Source organism: Plectropomus leopardus, chromosome 4 (assembly GCF_026936395.1).
Source record: "Plectropomus leopardus strain MGB_pleo_1.0 chromosome 4, ASM2693639v1, whole genome shotgun sequence".
In the NCBI taxonomy this organism is placed as follows: Eukaryota; Metazoa; Chordata; class Actinopteri; order Perciformes; family Serranidae; genus Plectropomus; species Plectropomus leopardus.
In genome coordinates, this window is record NC_142179.1 from 26,625,684 (window position 1) to 26,643,738 (window position 18,055).

The 18,055-nt window shown below is 43.3% G+C and overlaps 1 protein-coding gene across 3 annotated transcripts in view; it reads right to left on the bottom strand.

Annotated features, from left to right (window-relative positions):
- Positions 1-645: 645 nt before the first annotated feature.
- LOC121944003 (tetratricopeptide repeat protein 28-like) overlaps positions 646-18,055 on the bottom strand; it is a 202,664-nt gene continuing 185,254 nt past the window's right edge. For 2 of the 3 annotated variants that reach the window (XM_088076969.1, XM_088076971.1), the window contains 14 exons: positions 17,783-18,001; positions 14,795-14,957; positions 12,169-12,309; positions 9,023-9,167; positions 8,731-8,910; positions 7,518-8,062; positions 6,480-6,727; positions 6,257-6,381; positions 5,932-6,163; positions 5,602-5,678; positions 4,976-4,999; positions 4,019-4,148; positions 3,179-3,286; positions 646-3,004 (listed from right to left, as the gene is read on the bottom strand). In XM_088076969.1, coding sequence (XP_087933095.1) covers positions 1,398-3,004; positions 3,179-3,286; positions 4,019-4,148; positions 4,976-4,999; positions 5,602-5,678; positions 5,932-6,163; positions 6,257-6,381; positions 6,480-6,727; positions 7,518-8,062; positions 8,731-8,910; positions 9,023-9,167; positions 12,169-12,309; positions 14,795-14,957; positions 17,783-18,001 — 3,944 coding nt within the window. In that variant the 3' untranslated portion in view covers positions 646-1,397. The remainder of the gene's footprint in view (positions 3,005-3,178; positions 3,287-4,018; positions 4,149-4,975; positions 5,000-5,601; positions 5,679-5,931; positions 6,164-6,256; positions 6,382-6,479; positions 6,728-7,517; positions 8,063-8,730; positions 8,911-9,022; positions 9,168-12,168; positions 12,310-14,794; positions 14,958-17,782; positions 18,002-18,055) is intronic. The other variant, XM_088076970.1, reaches the window with a different exon arrangement.

Consider the following 18,055-nt stretch of genomic DNA (forward strand, 5'->3'; position numbering starts at 1 on the left):
TTCTCAAGTATTGTACTTAAGAACAAATTTGAGGTATTTGCACTTTTCCCTTAAACGCAACTCTCTATTCCAATACATCTCAGAAGTAAATATTAGTCGCATGTAATTTTCACTCCACTAGATCTGTCTGACAGCTTTAGTTACTTTACAGATTACAGTTTTTATACCTTTCCAGTGAAGTGAAAAACATATATCTTCATATGTGAATGTTTATGACAATATAAAGGATAAAATGTTCCTTTATGGGTTGAGAAAATGTTCATAACTCATAACAAACAGATAATGATAGAATACAATGTGTTGCTGTAGATAAACTGACCCAAAAGTATATAGGCCTAAAGGAGTTAAATTTAGCACAACCTTAAACATCTACAGTAGTAAAATGCAACACACACGAACGTAACTTTTTTACTGCACAATGAATACTTTATGTAACCTATATTTCCCTGATGCTTTTAGGCTACTTGGAATGCAGGACTTCTTCTCTCAAAGAGAGAGAAGATTAATATTTCTTCTACGATTGTTATCTATCTATCTATCTATCTATCTATCTATCTATCTATCTATCTATCTATCTATCTATCTATCGTCACACATTGGTGCCTTACAGCAGAATAATGTAAAGTCAGGAATACAAGAAAGAAGCAAACATGATGTTTTTTTTTATTGAAACAGTTTACTGATAAATGACAGATGGTTGTCATGAAACGTTCATGTTTAATCTCAAAAAATCATGGGCTAAAAAGTCATACATGGTACTTAACATTGAATAGCAAGAGAATCCATGCTTCAAAGCAGACACTCAATTCACAAAGAAATCAGGCAAAATGCCCTTTTGATTTCAATAAAAAATATTAAATCTTTTTTTTCTCCACTCTATCCATCTTTACATGGTACAGGTTTGTTCACTTTTTAATAATATAAAAACGCTTAATACTGATTGTGAAACACTTGAATTAATTTACAAAACATAATAATAATTATTATAATATTAATAACAATAACAAACAATAATAACAATAACCATTCAATTTAAAAACAAACAAAAAAAATATAGAATGGAGGAAATCAGTCATAGCTGTTGCATCTTGGCCCACACAAACAGCAAAGAAAAATACCAAATGGCATTTACATCTACCTGACACACAGTTACACACAAACACAGTATCAGGTCGTTGAGTATTTCTCATTGCCATTTACAGTGTTATGGGCACAAAGACAAGACACTCTCTAAAGCATTCATGTGCCTCTGCAGGATCACACTCGCTGACCAATGGAATCCTCCTCACTGTCAGTCAAGCTCGGTGGACCAACAGTGGTCCTCAAAAAAGTGCCCTACTCCTCCAGCACACGGGATAGTAAATGATAGATAAAAGTATAGGACCGTTTGAAATGTCTCAGCATTTAGAGGAAGGGAAAAATCTTCCAGGCGACAGGAACTTGTATCCATTGCCAGCAGGTAGTCGGATAGAACGAGCACCAGGGCTACTGCTTGTGGAAATTGTAGGTGACGGGGCCACTTTTCTGGGGTGGTGTCCATTGGAAGAGTTCTTGCTGCCCCTATCTAGTGACTGCAGCCCCAGCTCCCGCAGCTCCAGGCTGTCTTGGGTATCATTTGGGGAGCAATGGCGTGGGGAGAGGTTCAGAAGGCTCAGTACATCCCTGCTGGCAGAGGCGAGGGTTCCCGGAGCACCGTGGACGGCTCTGACAGGACCTAGATGTTGCTGTTGTTGGGCAGCGGCGTTAGCCCAAAAGGTCTTCAGATTGTGGATAGCTTGGACTTTTTCATCAATGACCCCTCTTCTAAGCCGGTCCAAATCTGGGACATCAGCTGATGTAGAGCAGGTAGACCCTGTGGAGGAGTACGACAGGGCAGGGGATGGAGCACTACCAGCCGGGGACTGGTGACCAGAACTGGGAGACACATTACTCGGGGAGCGAGAGATGTGGCCGCTGTATGGGGAGCTTGGGTACTTTAATTTGAACTGCGCATGGCTATCTAGAGTGGGCGAAGGATGGCTTCCCTCCTTTTGGGAAGACTCAGAGATTGCAGGACTATTGTAGCCAGAGCTTATCTTCTGCAGTGAAGAGGAACGGGAGGGAGGTTTCGGTCTTGGGGAGGATTGAGCTCGGCCACTAGCGCTGCTGTTAGGACGGCTGAATGCGCTAGTTTCGGAAGAACGGAAGGCGCTGCTCCGCGCTGTGGTCCCTCCAGCTGTTGCACCCTCTGGCCCAGCCCGCTGAAGACTACCCACAGCTCGTAGATGGCTCTGAGTCTCCTCCAGAATCTTCTGGGCCAGCTCCTGAGGATCCAGAGGGACAGTTTTTTCTTCCTGAGACTTGACAGTGCTGTCCGTCTCGGTGCTGGACTGGTCAGATTCACCTGTATCTGAGCTGCTCACCTTACCCACCTTCTGGAATGGTGAGTTTGGGCTGGGCACCAGGCATGCTTTGACAGGGGATGTGGGGGTGCTGACACTGCCCCTTGACGATACCGATACAGTGTAGCCTCTCCCTGCTCCCGTGCCGGACCCACCGACAACCCCCCTCCCTCCGCGGTGGTGGCGCTGGCTGTGGCCTGGTGGCAGAGGCAGAGAGTCACAGTGGCTTCCCAGCGGCTCGCTGCTGATAATAGAAAAGCCCTCATATTCTTCATCCTCCCCCCGGGCTCCTGCCACTGCAGCAGCAGCTGCCCCATGAGGAGAGGAACGGCTACGGGGAACATGAGGGTGTTTGTGGATAGAGTAGTGTGCTGTAGCCCCACTGCGTTGCCGATGACTGAGGAAATCACAGTCTGACTTGGAAGCGAAGCTCATGGAGGAGGCTACAGAGCTGAGGCTATAGACAGAGATGGCATCTGATGCCTGATTGTCCAGGCAAGGAGGAGAGAAGGGAAGGCTCGAGTATCCCATGGGCAAGGGGTTAGACACAGACTGGGCCGAAGCAAGAGACTCAAGGGAAGATGAGCTGTCCAGGCTCAGACGTTTGGGCAGTTCTGTGGAGTCTGAAAAAAGAGAAGAAGAGAAAAGGAAATAATGTGACACCTGATGACGACAAACGAAATGCTTAAAATGATGACTGCACTGTCTGGATGATTTGTATATACAGTCAAGTGACCAAAAATATTTAGAAGAACAGAAATGATACAATCAGCATGGATATATATATGTATACATACCAAACAGTGCCAGCAGAGACTGGAGAGCAAAGTGCAAGGTGCGGCGGTTGGCTAGCTTGCCAGTCTTCAGCACCACTTCTTCTTGGCCGACCTCACACAAGTCAAATCCTGCTCACACACAAGAGCACAACAGTTTTTACTTATACATTTGACAATGTGTCTGTGAGCCAGGTTATACCTGGAATTAGCATGCATCTCGGGTGATCGGCTTACAAGAGGAAAGCACTAAATACTAGCGTAAACGACAAACAAGACACATTGTGATGCAATCACTCAAAAGACTTGCTAAGGTGGTCTGGGATGCCTTTGACCACAAAGGTTTTGTAGCGTAAAAGCTAATGCATCCTGATGCATCCTTGACAAGGACTATGTTATCAATGCAGGATGTGGTGGTTGTTTTGGTGACAGCCCGCAAATTCTCTATAACATGTCCATTTTACTATGAATTGGTAAAAGTGTAATGCGATCATCCATCATTTTGCCTTGTGGAAGAAGATGTGTTGAATTCAACTGTACTGCCAAAACTGCTAACATGACTAGCAAGCATGCTAGGAGCAGATAGCGAGAACGTGGAAGCGACAACTGTACGTGGGGGCTCCGTTGACCTTCTAGTCTAGGTTACACAGGCAGTAACAAAATCTGAACACAAATAGTCAGCTGGAGATGCAGGTGTGAAAGGTGATGTGTTATGGCTGTCCACTTGGCTTTGGATCACTAAAATGCTAGTTAATGCCAGGTATCAATCGGCTTTGTGAGTCCACAAGGAGACATGGATGCATGGTGGATTGAAGCTGTGAAGGGACAGGAATCGACAGCTTTTTTAGATAGAAACGGACTTACCAAGAGCAGCCAGAAATTCATGGCATCCTGGCAGTCTCCATAGCTGCACACTGATAGACACCTGAATGGGCAGGAGGGAGAAATCCTGTTCTTTCTCTCCTGTTTGGAGTTGGACTAGCACTTGGTGGAGCTGGAGAAGGGAGAAGACAAAATGGGAAAAGAGGCATTGAGCAGTTAGGAATGAGTACAAGAATACTAGGAACTGGTTAATTCTACTGGATATGTGATCGATGGGTAAAATCTATATGTATGATCAAAAAATTTCTATTCAGTGAAGAACTAAAATCATCCAAGGGCAAAGCTATACAGTTCCTTATTCTCAATGAATATTGCCTCATAAATCTATTCCACATAATGGAAGCCACATCTTACTGTGGGACTGCTCTGAACACATTTTCTGGAGTAGGTATGAATCTGTTTCTCCACATCTGAATAATATGCAAGAGTTCTCAGGGAGAAGGAGCATAACAAAGAGCTGAAAGGGTGTCTCTTTAAGGGGGTTTACACGCACACTTGCCTGTTTTGTTTGGGGATTACGTAGCTTGTGACAGAGACACCTTTGTCAACATGACGTAACTGTGCAGAAAGTAACAACATGCCTTGTTTGCTCACATCACTCTCTATAATTATGAGAGGTTTGTTTTTACATCATAGCTTTATCCCTTCTACCACCCGGGAACATCTCTGACCTGTAATGAACCATGGGCTGTAAATCCTTTAATACTTAAAAATCCCTAAGATCTGACTGCAGGAACTAGCAATGAAAAAACTCGGATGCGGTAAATGTTTGTTTGGCTACACTTTATGCATGCAAATGCTAAACAAACTGATTATGAGATTGACATGCAGGTTCTACACAAGACGGTGGTTTTTTAGAAAGTTTAGCGGGACAGACAGTGGAGAGTGGAGGAAAAGGGTAGAACTGGATGGAGTGCAGGAAGGTGAAGGCACACTTACCATTGCCACCATATTTTTAACAGCCTTCAGACCGCACATTAGGGGCAGGGGAGAGAGAATAGGCTTTTAATAGCATGCACACAGGCCATTCACAAAGGGTACAAGGGTTCAGGTCAACAAAGAGGATAAAAGCAACAAGTAACAGAGGTGTTTTTAAGTTTGATGCAATCAGCATACACAGATTAGGTTCAGCACATTTCATGTTCTGTGCATTTGCAGTATGGGGCAATCACTAATTAGTGTTAACTTTAAGCATGTGATAGAAACATGTGAGGGATAAAGGCACGAGATTAATTCTCTGATGTCACGGGTGTAACAGAACAGGACTCAGACTGTAGCAAAGACTTCGCATTTCATTGCAGATTAAGATGCAGTTTGCCAGTGTGTTAATGTGTATCCAGTCCTGATGTAACTAAATTATGCAATGATATATCCCTAAACTTCTCTTCTACCTCATGATACAAAGGTGTGTAAAAGTTTCAGAGAAAGTAAAAGGGGCTGTCTCAATTGTTCTTAAAACTGTATAATAGCAATAGTGTTTGTCATTTCAGCCAAATACCAATTTCTATGAGGTGCATCAGATTTAAAAATTCAGCAGCATTTTCTCAGAGCTGCAGGGTGCCTACCCGATTGATGAGCTGCTCTCCTGCCTCTGAAGCTGTGATGAGTTTGCACAAAGCCTGAAGAGCTGGCGGCGGCAGACCTGAGGGATGGGATCAAAGGAAGTTCCTCATTATTCACACACAAAGCACGTTTTTTTTTTAATACAGAAAAGTAAGTAGCTGTAGGGCTAAACAGGTGATCTGTGAAGTGATATGAAATTTTAGGTAAGCACTGTGCTATGCTGTGCATGAAAAACAATGATTATACATAATCACCAAATCAGCACACCATTAGACAGATTCTGACAGATTCTGAGTCTTAATTAACTGTGATTTAGAGATTCAAGTGCATACCAAGTAGTGATTGTAAAGTGGTGCTGCACTGCTGGAGCCTATCTCCTGGATCTGCAGTGGGAAAGAAGACTGCAGCAGGCATACCAGTGCCCACAGAGTCAAGACGGAAGCCCACAGCTGTCAAAAGCGCCTGCCAGCCAGGGACACCCCCCACTTTGTTCTCTACACTTTGCTGGGACGTGTACATGGAGTTACGCTGGCCGTTCTGTATCCTCTGAAGAGACTTTTCCACCTGCAAGTACCACAGAAGTGCATCATCAGTATTTTCTGTGTGTTTTTGCTTGTGACGGTAAGTAAGTCCTTGTTTGTGTGTTCATTGTCTCACCAGGTGGAGTAAAACTCTCAGAGCATCACGCGCCCGATCTGGATACTGTAGAATCTCAGCCAAAGCTTGGCCAATGAGGGAAGATGGGCTGTTAAGCTTCACATCATTGCCAATCAGCATGTATCCTGGATAGAAAAAAAATCAATAAAAAGAGCTCCATTACGCAGTCATCTCTTTACATTATGGGAGTGTAGAATTAACATGAGTGAATAGCATCTCTAACCTGCCCAGTTGGAAGGGTGCGAGTATTGCTTGCTGCTCTGGACAGTCTTCATGGCGTCCGCCAGCGCTGCACTAGCCTTGGTCCCGTTAAGCAGGGCAGTGTAGAAGGCATGGACAAAAACTTTGGAGGCTGCGACAGGGACAGGCCACAAGGACACAAGAGCACACTGAGCCCCAGCAGCCAGGAAGGCCCTGGTCAATCCCACAACACCATCTGCTGTCACTTTGCTGCTGGACTCCTGGTACGACCTGGAGCCAAATGACACACAAGCGTGTTGCTCAATTAGAAAGCTGTAAAATATTTAATCGCATAACATTTCAATCATTATTTGCTTTTAATATCTTTCTAGGCTTTGCTATCCCGTTAACATCAGTTAGATCACAATCTCTTTTTGTTACAGTATATAATTCCTCTCATGTCTGTAAATCAATCCTTAATGAACATCTACAGTGTGACTAATTTGATTATAAACATAAAATAATTCAATTATTACCACAGACAGGGTCCCCAAATATCTTCATGGACAAAATTTCAAATCTTTTCCATGACTTTTCAAGGACCCATAAATTACTTTTGTTGTCTTGCCTTACTTGCCTGCCGTTTTTTCAAACATATTAAACTCTCTATGCAAACAAGATTTCAGCGGCTGACATACACGAAGAGAGAGATGGAATGCAGGAAAAAAACTCAGAAATGTACATGATACACATGGACATGTATTTTCACTACATTATGTCAAGAGTCACAGAAAATAAATATGCCTTTATGTTACACTGCACGGGGGGTTGTTGACAAAATATTGCTGTGACAATTTCATTATGCACAGCAAAATTCCATGACTTTTTCAAAACTTTCAATGATTTTTACTAATCCTATGACTTTTCCAGGCCTGGAAAACATGAATGTGAAATTCCATGACTTTTCTACATTTTCCATTACCGTGGGAGCCCTGCACAGAACTTTAAAAATAAAATATCAAGACATAAATCAAAATAGACAACACTATTTTAATTTGTTTCCCTTAACCAGCCAACCTACCCCAGCACCACCAGCTTGACAGGCAACCTCAGGTCCAATATATCTGCAGCTGTGAGCAGGAACTCCTGCAGGGGCGGACTGTCACATATGCTCTCCACATCACTGCTGTCATCCTGCATGTGGAGAGACTCTGGGATGGTGTAGCCGCTTCCGATGGAGCCCTTTCTGCCCCGACCGCTGCTGCCTCTCCTCCCCCCTGCACCTCTCCCCACTGTTCCCACTCCCACACTGGCACTTGCCCCACCGGGCACGCCTTCGGGGTTTGGGGTAAGCACCAGAGCCGCCAATTTCCAGGAAATGTGGGTGGCAAAGTGGGCACACTCAGCCTGTGTGAGGGCACTCATCACCCTTTCCTTGGTGGCAGCAGAGCCAGCCAGAGGTTGGCAGCCCAGCAGCTCGGCCACCATTAGAGCCTCCTCCTCTGCAGAGGGCATGGGTCCCCACAGCCAGCGGTCCATCACAGGGGAGGGCAGTCTGGGGTTCCCCACCACTGCTGCCATAGAAACACCACCACATGGAGCTGGACCAGGGCGCCGGGAGTGAGTCTAAGAGCACAGCAACAAAGGTTACATTCTATTTCTACAAATTAAGGACAGTAGTTGACTCATTTATTCAAGTTGATATCAAACTCTGGCTATAAGAGTCGTTTTTAACCCTTTGAAACCTAAGCAAATTTGCTTGATTTCTTCTGATTTTAAAGACATGAAAAGAATGCATGAGCAACTCAACAAGAAATGACCCAAATATTAGCAAGAAATCAGTAAAAATGTTACAAGAAAATTAACTGAAATTCCTTTAAAAAATCATTTTTAAAAACTACAAAAAAGGAAATTACCTGTTAAAAGTGCTAAATAAAATACATATGAATATTCATATCTTTTCTCAGTAACCTATTTGTTAATATATAACTATAAATTACGTTTTCTTGATATTTTCCCTCATTATTTAATACATTTTGTATCATTCTCTCTCTCTCTCTTCAGCAAATTTTCAGGTAATTTTCTTGTCACCTTTTACTATTTTTTTGCAAGTTCTAATCTTAAAATGCTAATTGTCCTTTTTTTCAACCAATTTGTTCACATTTCAGAGGTTTAAATGCTTGCTAAAGGTGTCTAAACGCAGCTTAAGAGAACCAACGTCGATCCAGGTTTCAAGTGTCAAAGAGAAGTTTTGCATTATTTAGTCATCTTTATAGTCATATAGCAAAGTTTACCTTTGCACTGGATCCAAGGCCATGGATGGAGGGAACAGCAATGAGGCTAAAACGCTCATACAGGTATTCATTAGAGGAGCTTCCTTTTAGCAGAGCGAAGGGAATGAGGTACAGTTCTCCCTCCAACACCATCACCAGTTGTCTGTGTCTGCCAACAGGCCCACTAGAGTGCATCAAACCCTGTCAGACAAGGATTAGTGTAAAAATACTCATATTTTCTCATAATGGCATTTTCTCTTATATACACAACTACATCAATAGGCAGGCAATGACCCGTAGAGGTAGTACTCACCCCCTCCATAGGTGCAATGAGCAAATCATAAAGTGCCCGGAGTGGAGGCTTTCCGAGGTTGCTGGAGCGACGAGGCAGGGAAGAGTTACCATCTTTGGCAGGGGACATGGTGTTACTGAAGAGGCTGGTCATACTCTGGCAACTCCTGCACAAACACAACACAAAACAATGCTGTTTTCATTTTGTACCTTGTACTTTCATGCAGCAGACCCAAAGTGGGTGAGGCAGTTTGCCGCATCATGCATTTATAGTATGTTTCTTAAATATATGCATGTCCAGCATCTCTTCTGAATTGCAAAATGACCTTATACACTCCAGATAAGATATTGAAGATTATCATGCCTTAGTCTCCACAAATGTCCTTGGGCCAATACCTATATTAGGTCTTATCTGATATTATATTGCATAACAAAGTGTGTAGCATAATGGTGCACATTTAGTCCTACAAAACTGCTAGCATAATCTTCAGGGGACATCCTACCACATAAATATACATATTGTCCCTCTTGCCTGTAGTGCTATTTATCAGTCAATATCTCCAAGTGTTGGAGATATTGCCATTGAGTCTTCCAAATATGTAGAAATATATATATAATATAATACTATAGAATTTAAAATTCTATGTTAAAATGCTGCATGTAAACAAGGCTCTCATGTATCAAACTCCCCTTTAACATCAAACCATTCTGCTACAATTAATGAGCTTAGCATATGTGTTGGGAACGTGGCTGACAAGCTCCGTGATGTCTAACTCGCTGCAAAGTGTTACATCAGATACGGCTCTAGCAAAGTCAGCCGCTGTAATCTTCTGAGTCTGTGTGTGGTAGCAGTACAAAGCTGCAGCAGAAGAGAGGGATCCAACACGCTCAATCACAGAGGCCCCTTTCTTTTTCTAACATGCTCGCTGTCAGATCTGAATCACACTGAGTAAAAGGCAGATGAAGGCCGGCCATTCTGGATCTCTATCCCTCTGTGAACACTGCTATACAATTTCACATGATAGGAGGCAATACTGCTGAGAATATGATGTCAATATGAAAAGCTACACTAGATGGCAGTATTGCATTGTGGTGGTCTGGTGCTTACAGAGGTATGAAGTAGTGATCGGCTTGCCAGAATCACCACCGGAAAGCGGTGCTTATCCAATCTTTAAAGGGACCCTCCCTGCATACAATCAAAACTCAAAGCCTGAGAAAAGATTAGTGTCTTCTCTGCACTGCCAGTGACTTTGCAGTCAAACAGAAATAAGGTAACGGCCCTGTGTGTTTGAGACATGTCTGCTGTGACAGCAGGTGACAGCTCCCTGCTCGGGCAGAGACACACGACATACTGAGAACTGTGCTAATGGTGGCCGTGGGGTTAGAAGGCTATAGTGCTGTAGGCACACAAGGGGCCGCACTTTATGGCCGCACTTGTCACAACTCTCCATCTGTTCCACCAGCCAGAGTTTCCTCCAGGCTGGAGCCAACAGACATCTATCCTGCCCTTCTGGTAGCCCCTGGCCACTGGCTTCCCTCCAGCCTCCCAACACTCTGTCTCTCTCCCAGGCCTTGGCATGAGCCTCCATGGGAAAGCAAACAATCGTTTGTTAGCCTGACAGGAAGAATGAGAGAGGAGGCAAGGGATAAGCCAAGAGAAGGTGAGTGTCAAGTGTAGAGGGAAACAGCAAAAAGAAAAGACTAAGAGCAGCGACGCTGAAGGTGAAGACTGCATTCAGCAGCTGCCTATTTTGGGCTGCAGTTGAAAGTCAGGCCTTCAAGTGTGATCTGAGAGATGATACAAAGGTAGAAAAGTTGGCCTTTATTACAAACATTTTCAGCTTTTTTAACTGACCTAATTTCTAGCTGCGATCTAAACTATTGCTGAAGCTAGCAGCCACTCAGCTCTTCTGATGCAGCCACCCTGTTCTACCAGTGCTTACTGCTTCTTCTCTGACAACTTCATCAAGATCCTCAAACAATCTCATTATGCTATCATCGTGCATAAAAACGTATTCAATTACGCACTGAGGGGATTAGACGCGAAGGAGACTTTCATTATCACCTTTCCATAGTAATCCTTGCAAGCTCCCTGGTGAAGATTAGATCTCTGTGTTAAAATAGGGCAATCAATGATTACACCGAATAAAGATATCACACCACGAAGCACTGCTCTTTCAGTGTGAGAATATTGTGCTTTTACCTATTCTGAATCAATCGTTATTCAATTATAGTCTATTATATTTTATTCTTTCTCTTAATTATGAGTAATTGTGGAAGTATTGAGGTATTCATACCATTAATAGCCTAAATCTTAACATGTTAGAGAAAATGATGAAATGAAGTCAAAGTAAGCCCTTGAAAAGCTCATACATGCACGTTATCTGACATCAAACCCCAGGATGGATGACTTGAAATGACAATGAGGGTTTCTTCATTTTCTCTTGCTTTAACATTGTGATAGAGGATAGGCTCCTAAGCATGAGGAGCTTTATAATTCAGAGTTTTTTGAGGCCCAAAAGAATGAGCGGATTATTACCGGCAGCCCATTAAAGGGGCTTAATGAGCACCGAGACTCAATTAAAGCTGGAATTACCCTCTCATCAAAGAGCAGCTCAACTGTGGACGAGGACAAGGAAATATGACCCAGACACACACATGTATGCACACGTGCACACACTCTCGGTATTGGTATATGTTGCCAATCGGCACTGTGTAAATGAACGCTTAGCATAGTATCGTTAAATAATGCTCCAAACGAGCCACTGGCAGGCTCACTGAAATATCAACAGTCGTAAATCTGCACGACAAACAAACACAGAAAGGGCAAACATCTTAAAACCACATCGGTGTCTGTATCTGGCACACACACATACACACACAAGGCCCCATCAGAGTAGGCAGTTGATAAGGGTTTTAGCAGCTTGGCTCTGCTCAGTCTATTTAATAAGGAGGATTCACATGCTGCCTCTGCGCTGGCGAAACAATGGAGAAAAGACTCCTTTCACAGATGAGCCACAATACCCGTGAATCTCCTTACCCAAGCAGATCTTTTTTAGCTTTTTTTTTATGTGTGGAAAAGTAGGTCTAAGTAGTGCTTGTTGATTATTGGGGCTGTCTCACAGTTACAGTGTGGGGACATCCAGGTGAAAAAAAAAAATCCGCTACCTGTTGAACAGGTTGTTTCTGGACACCATGCGCAGGAAGCCTGTTGGATCAGTGACGGAGTTAAGCTTGTTGTTGAGCTCCTCAAATTGTTGGTCCAACAAATCTCCCGCCTCGCTCTCTGTCTCACTGCTTGAACACCCTCTGAAAGAGAGAGTGAGAGAGAGATGCAGTGAGAGACAGGCACAGCCGACTGAAATGTTGGCAAGAAAAAGGCACTTCAGCAAAGTAGACAATACACAGACTTACATTGTTTCTCTGCGGATAAGTCAACTACACACACTCCCAATCTGCCCTGAAACACACGTTGCTCAACCCACACACACTTGGCCTAATTTCACAGGCTTGGTCCAACACCCTGATGGTACGCAGAGTTAAATCCTTTCATTATAATGCTGGTGATGCTGATCCAGTCAGTGGGGAGTCAACCACCCCCCAACCCACAATCACTACCTCGCCACAACCCCCCTCTTCTGTCTCTCCCTTCATGCCTGAAACTCTCCTCTGATGCACCCATATCATGTAACTCTTATGTCAGCTTCTTGCTCTCATGAAGCAGAGTGTGAACTTGCACCCTGGGATCTCTTATCATCTTATGCTCCCACCACCACCATTTTTTTGAAATCTTGCACTGCATGTTTCATTTGAGATCAATTCTCCTGGGGTGTACACACTGACGGAGCCATTTGGACAGAAGAAATGTTGGACGCAGCATACAATGCAGTTTTTATAGATGATAGTACAAAAAATCCCTTTCTAATATACAGTTTTCTGTCACAAAGGCTGCATCCCCCCTCTCTCCATATCATCCTTTCTTTCACACACACATATGCTCTCCCCCATTTTTCTCCATCCCATTCATTTTCTCTCTCCACTCATTTCAGACCCTTTCTCTCCTCTCTGGAGAATGAATGGGATGGTAAGTGGTGCCATATTGTGCCCATCCAGGCGCAGTGGCGTGTGCGCAGCTTCCCATTGGAGTAGTAAATGAGCTGGTAATGGGGCAGGAGGGCCAGGCTGCTGGGGTGGCGGAGGCTGGCACTGGGCGGACCAGCTGGGCACTATGGATCAAGCACCAACTAGAAAAACGATGCTAACGTCAAACGCGGCGAAGACCCGTGGATGTCAATGGGTGATTTCAGCTGTCGATATATCTCGCCACATTTTCCATGTCCTCCTGCAGAGTCCCTCTGGCTACATCCCCTGTTGTCTGTTTGGTCTTTAACCACCAGGCTCTGCCGCTTTGAATTTTACTCCATTGATTTTTACCACTGTGCCTTAACCTTCTTCCCATTCTTCCTCGTACCTAGGAAACCCTATTCTCTCTTCCTTTACTTGTCAGGTTCGATGTTTGTTTGGTGGGTTCAGTAGTCTGGCTATCCAAAGAGCCATTATTCCGTCTCATTTATTTCCACTGGGTAGAAAGAGGAGTACTTTAGAAAGGTGGTGGAGGGCTGTCATCACAGGGCGCAATGGGGCAGAATAACACTCCTTAACACGCACACTCTCTCTGAATGATAAATAACCTTTCTTCAGATACCTCCACGGATAAAAGTATAAGTTTTGGTTTTGTTGTTGGGCTTCATTTTTGATTATGTTATTTTTACACTTCCTTCTGATGAGTGGTTAACAAGCGCTTTCCAAAGAGCGCTTGTCAATCAAACAGTGTGATCTGTACTGCCTCTCCTTCAATTCTTTTGTCAATACAGTTTATGTGGGTGTGTTTTTTTTCTTTGTCTGCTCTGCCATAGTAGCTATCCCTGCTCACTAGAAAAACAACAAAGAACAGGTTGGGTACAGACGAAATAGCTCCTGGGTTTTATCATGGGTGGATTATGAGTCAATGAGCCCCCTGAGCACAGATTTGCAAAAGGCCCCACCACCTCTCCTCCATAAGCACAAGAAACACAGACTTTGTGTTGGTTTTGTTGTTGTTTTGCATCTTTTGTGGTCGTGCATCTTTTTGCAGGTATGTGTGTGTGTCTGTAGTCCTTTTGTGTCTTTTTGAGGTCATTTTGTGTATTTTTGGAGTAGTTTTGCATGGCTCTGTAGTCCCTTTGTGTCGCCTTGTAGTTTTTTCCCCCTTTTTACAGTTATTTTGTGATTTTCACTTCCTTTAGTCTTTTTGTGGTCATTCAGAGTCTTTTTGGTGTTTTTGTTGTTGTTTTGCATCTCCTTGTAGTCATTGTGCATCCTTCCGTGGTTTGGTGTGTCTCTGTAGTCATTTTGTGTCTCTGTGAGGTTATTTTGTGTCCTTTTTTGATTGCCCTGTGTTTTTTTTAGTCCCTTTTTTCCTCCTTGTAGGTTATTTTGCCTCTCTTTATAATTATTTTGTGTCCCTTTCCAGTTCTTTTGCATCTTTTTGTGATCATTTGAAGTCTCTCCTTGGTCCGTACATGTTAATTCGATTGACATTTTAAAGGTGAAGCCCAGGGGTGTCTAAGACTGTGTCCGATACATCTGTTTAGTTAGTAATCTATCCATGGGTTTAATAACTCAGTGAAGGAAAGCGAAATGGAATTTTTCGATTTAGATTAGATACCAGCAACAGGCTTGTGCAAAATACCAATTACTAAATTAGTATAATATAACAGACAAAAACATTCATTTAATTGTGACAACATCTCACCTGCTGTAATAAGACTCCACTCCCAGAGCTTCACGTGCACTAGCGATGTGCTGCTCCAATGAGGAGCCGCTGACCACCCCGCCGCCGCCACCTCCCTCCTGGAAGTCCGACCCCCCTTCTGATACGCCCTCACCAAGGTACACCTCGTGAAACTTCAGGATGCCTGTAGAGAGAAGGGAGGCACACATGTATGGTTGTTTTCAGGTGTTCATGAAGTTAAATAAGTTAAAAAAAATATATAGTACTGCTGTTTTTCTAGTATATGTGTATTACTCGCACACAACATTAGTGGATATTGGATGGTTTCAACTGAAAACTGAGGCCACGTGCAGTAGTGCATCTGTTGAGCAAAATGAATAAAACAAATAATGTTCAATAAAAGATAAGAGTAGGCTGCCTGTGCCATCTGCTGCGCGCCACGAGAGCTCAGCTGAGTTTCGAGCAGAAACATCAGAGGGGGGCGGGGAAGAGCATCCTGGGAGATGGAGTACAGGCTGTGTGTGTGTGTGTGTGAGAGAGAGATTGTGGGCGTGTCAGTGCTGTTTAAGTGGATGTGCTCGCATGTATGTTTTGTATTAACTGCATTTGAATGGACAGTGAATGTGATTCAGGTCTATAAAATGTCACATTTACACTTCTGAGGTAATTAGGACCTTAGTAGCCCTTTTTATTGAGTGCAGCCTCTTTAGAGCTGGCCGTGTTTGTGTGCCAGCTGGATGCCAGGGAATGCCAGGAAGTGACAGACAGGCGATTAGTGAGCAAGTGGCTCCCTCTTAGCCTGGGGTAATATTCGGCGCTTTGAAGATCTCCACTGGTCCCTGTAGCGTTCCTCCCCTCCATATGACTAGTGCTGGGGGGTCAAGTTCATCTGGTTGCCTGGGAGCTGGATTTGATCAAATGTTCAAGCTTGGTGGTGGCATGGGACACGGGTCACAGCTCTCATTTCCTCTCCTTACAGCAGAGAGCAGAACTGAGCCAAAGAACAACTAACAGTATGGCAGCCGCGGGAGTCGTGTGACATGCACTGTGGTTCACCCGCAGCTTTGCCTGTTCTCTTTGTGAGACTGGAATTTCGCGAGTCATATAAACAAGCTGCGTCTTAATCCCTCTGCCTGTGCTGGTGTCACTCAACATGTCAACAAAAGAGACAGAAATAGAGAAGTACACAAAGAAGTGCAGAGGTACTCAAGTAAAGCAAGAAAATCAAAAGAAAATCAAGGAAAGGAACAAAAACCAAAAACAAAGTTGACAGGATGAAAAGAGACAAAGAAATTATGTTTTGTCTTGGCGCAACAGCTAAGCGTTTTCCTGTTGGCATGTGCGGAGATGTTGCCGATGTTGTTTGGCTGTGTCACTTTCAATTAGCATGGTTCATTGGCAGATGCCTTCTGGGGTGAGAAGCAAAGCAGGGGGCAAATCCGAACAGCAGAGTGGCAGGTGGCACTGACGCTTGGTGTTAAAGCTGGCCTTCTTACCCCTGCAGCTGAAAACAAGATACAGCCTCCAGGCCTTTTATCTGCTTTGATTTGAACAAGCAAGCGTGTGTTTGTTTTTGTGAACGTGCTTTCACCTGTTGTAGTTGTAACAGCTTAAAACTATGTTCAAGAAAGCTGCTTGAATACAGACAGAAGGGGGAGATGCTTATTGAAAGTCTGTTGTATATGTTCATTACTGATTTACTATTTTTGTTTTGTTTCATTAACATTATTTGAAATGTTCAAAATAAAGTATATTTAATTCAGTTCTACTGATTCATCTGAGTCATTTATGTCCATACACATTCTCTGCGGTTCTTTGGTGTCAGTTGAGGTGCTAAAAAGCAGTGCTGTCGCACGAAAACAGATTAAGTCCCTGTATGGTTCTTTAGAGGGTCTTTACTGGTTCTTTCCCCAGTAAACTAAATTGAACTAAATTGAAGAACCAGTAGAGAACATTTCAAGCCCCTGCATTGATGTTTAGAGGTTCGTCAGCTTGGTTTACTTTAGTTTACAGGGGAAAGAATAATAACACTACATTGAAATAGCCTACAAACAATGCATTTTCAGAGGATAACACATTACAACATTCGCTCTCAACCTTTCAAATGTGTGCAGAAATATTCTAGGTTTGAAAAGGTAACATATTGTGTTTCTCAGTGAGCATTTATTACAAGATTCTGAATCTTTTAAACCAACATTTGGTTGAAAATTATTAACAATCATTCATATTTTAAAAAATATGTCATTTCGAAGCATATTTAATCATCCATACTGTCTGGCAACATTCAAGGGCCTTATGGTTTAAATTTTTTTAAAAAGAACTACGAAGCACCTCTGTTGTTTCTATTCAGCACATCTGAAAAGGCCCCGTAATGCACCTTCAAAAGATGGATACCATAGAGCACCAAAACCAGGTTGCCTATGATTGTGAGCAAACATTTTGGGTACTGTTTGACACCACCTTTGTTTGGAGTGTATATTTACAGTACATGTAGCATTTTGTAGATATTTTGGTCCATCCCTACAATTACATGACAATTGATAGCTTCAGCACTGAGCATTCATCAAATAACTATTGTGTTCAAGTTAATTTGTGTTTTACAAGAATACATGCTGTGCAGCACTTCACCAATAACAATTCTGAGAGAAACAGTAAAAAAAAAAAACCCATTCAGCATAAAATTGAAAATTGCAGAAATTCAGTGGCTGCGATGTGTTGAAGAAAGGACTGTAAGAAAAACAAGTCGGTTCAGGAGTTATTATTGCCAGTCATAGTGTCACCATATGGCCAGCTGCTATAATTTGTTTTACCCGAGTGAAGGGGGGAAATTTGAAACCAATCCAACTATTTTGATTCTTCAAGCACATATGGTGCCTGACACCGCAGAGAATGTTTGAAGGCAGAAAACAATAGCAAGATGACAGACAGACAGACATGATAAGATTCCAGCACCCCAATAAAAACAATTTACAATCTGAGCAGTTGGCCAAGCTGAGAGTCTGTCCTTACCTGCTCCTGGAGCCAGCAGCCAGCTGTACAGGTAGCCAGCAGCCATGGAGAAATACAGCACCAAGGCCCTCTGGCTGTTGACAGTATCCAAGATGTGCTCCACTGTTACTGGGGTGTAGGGGTCTGAGTCCTGCTGGCCTGTCTGACGCTCCACCAAGAGGTCAGCAAAAGCTCGTGTGCGACCTCGCTCCGCCACTGCCAGAGCCTCATCGTGATGGCCTGTGTGTATTTAGAGGTCAATGCGGATTTTAGGTAAAAACCGGAATCTGACAG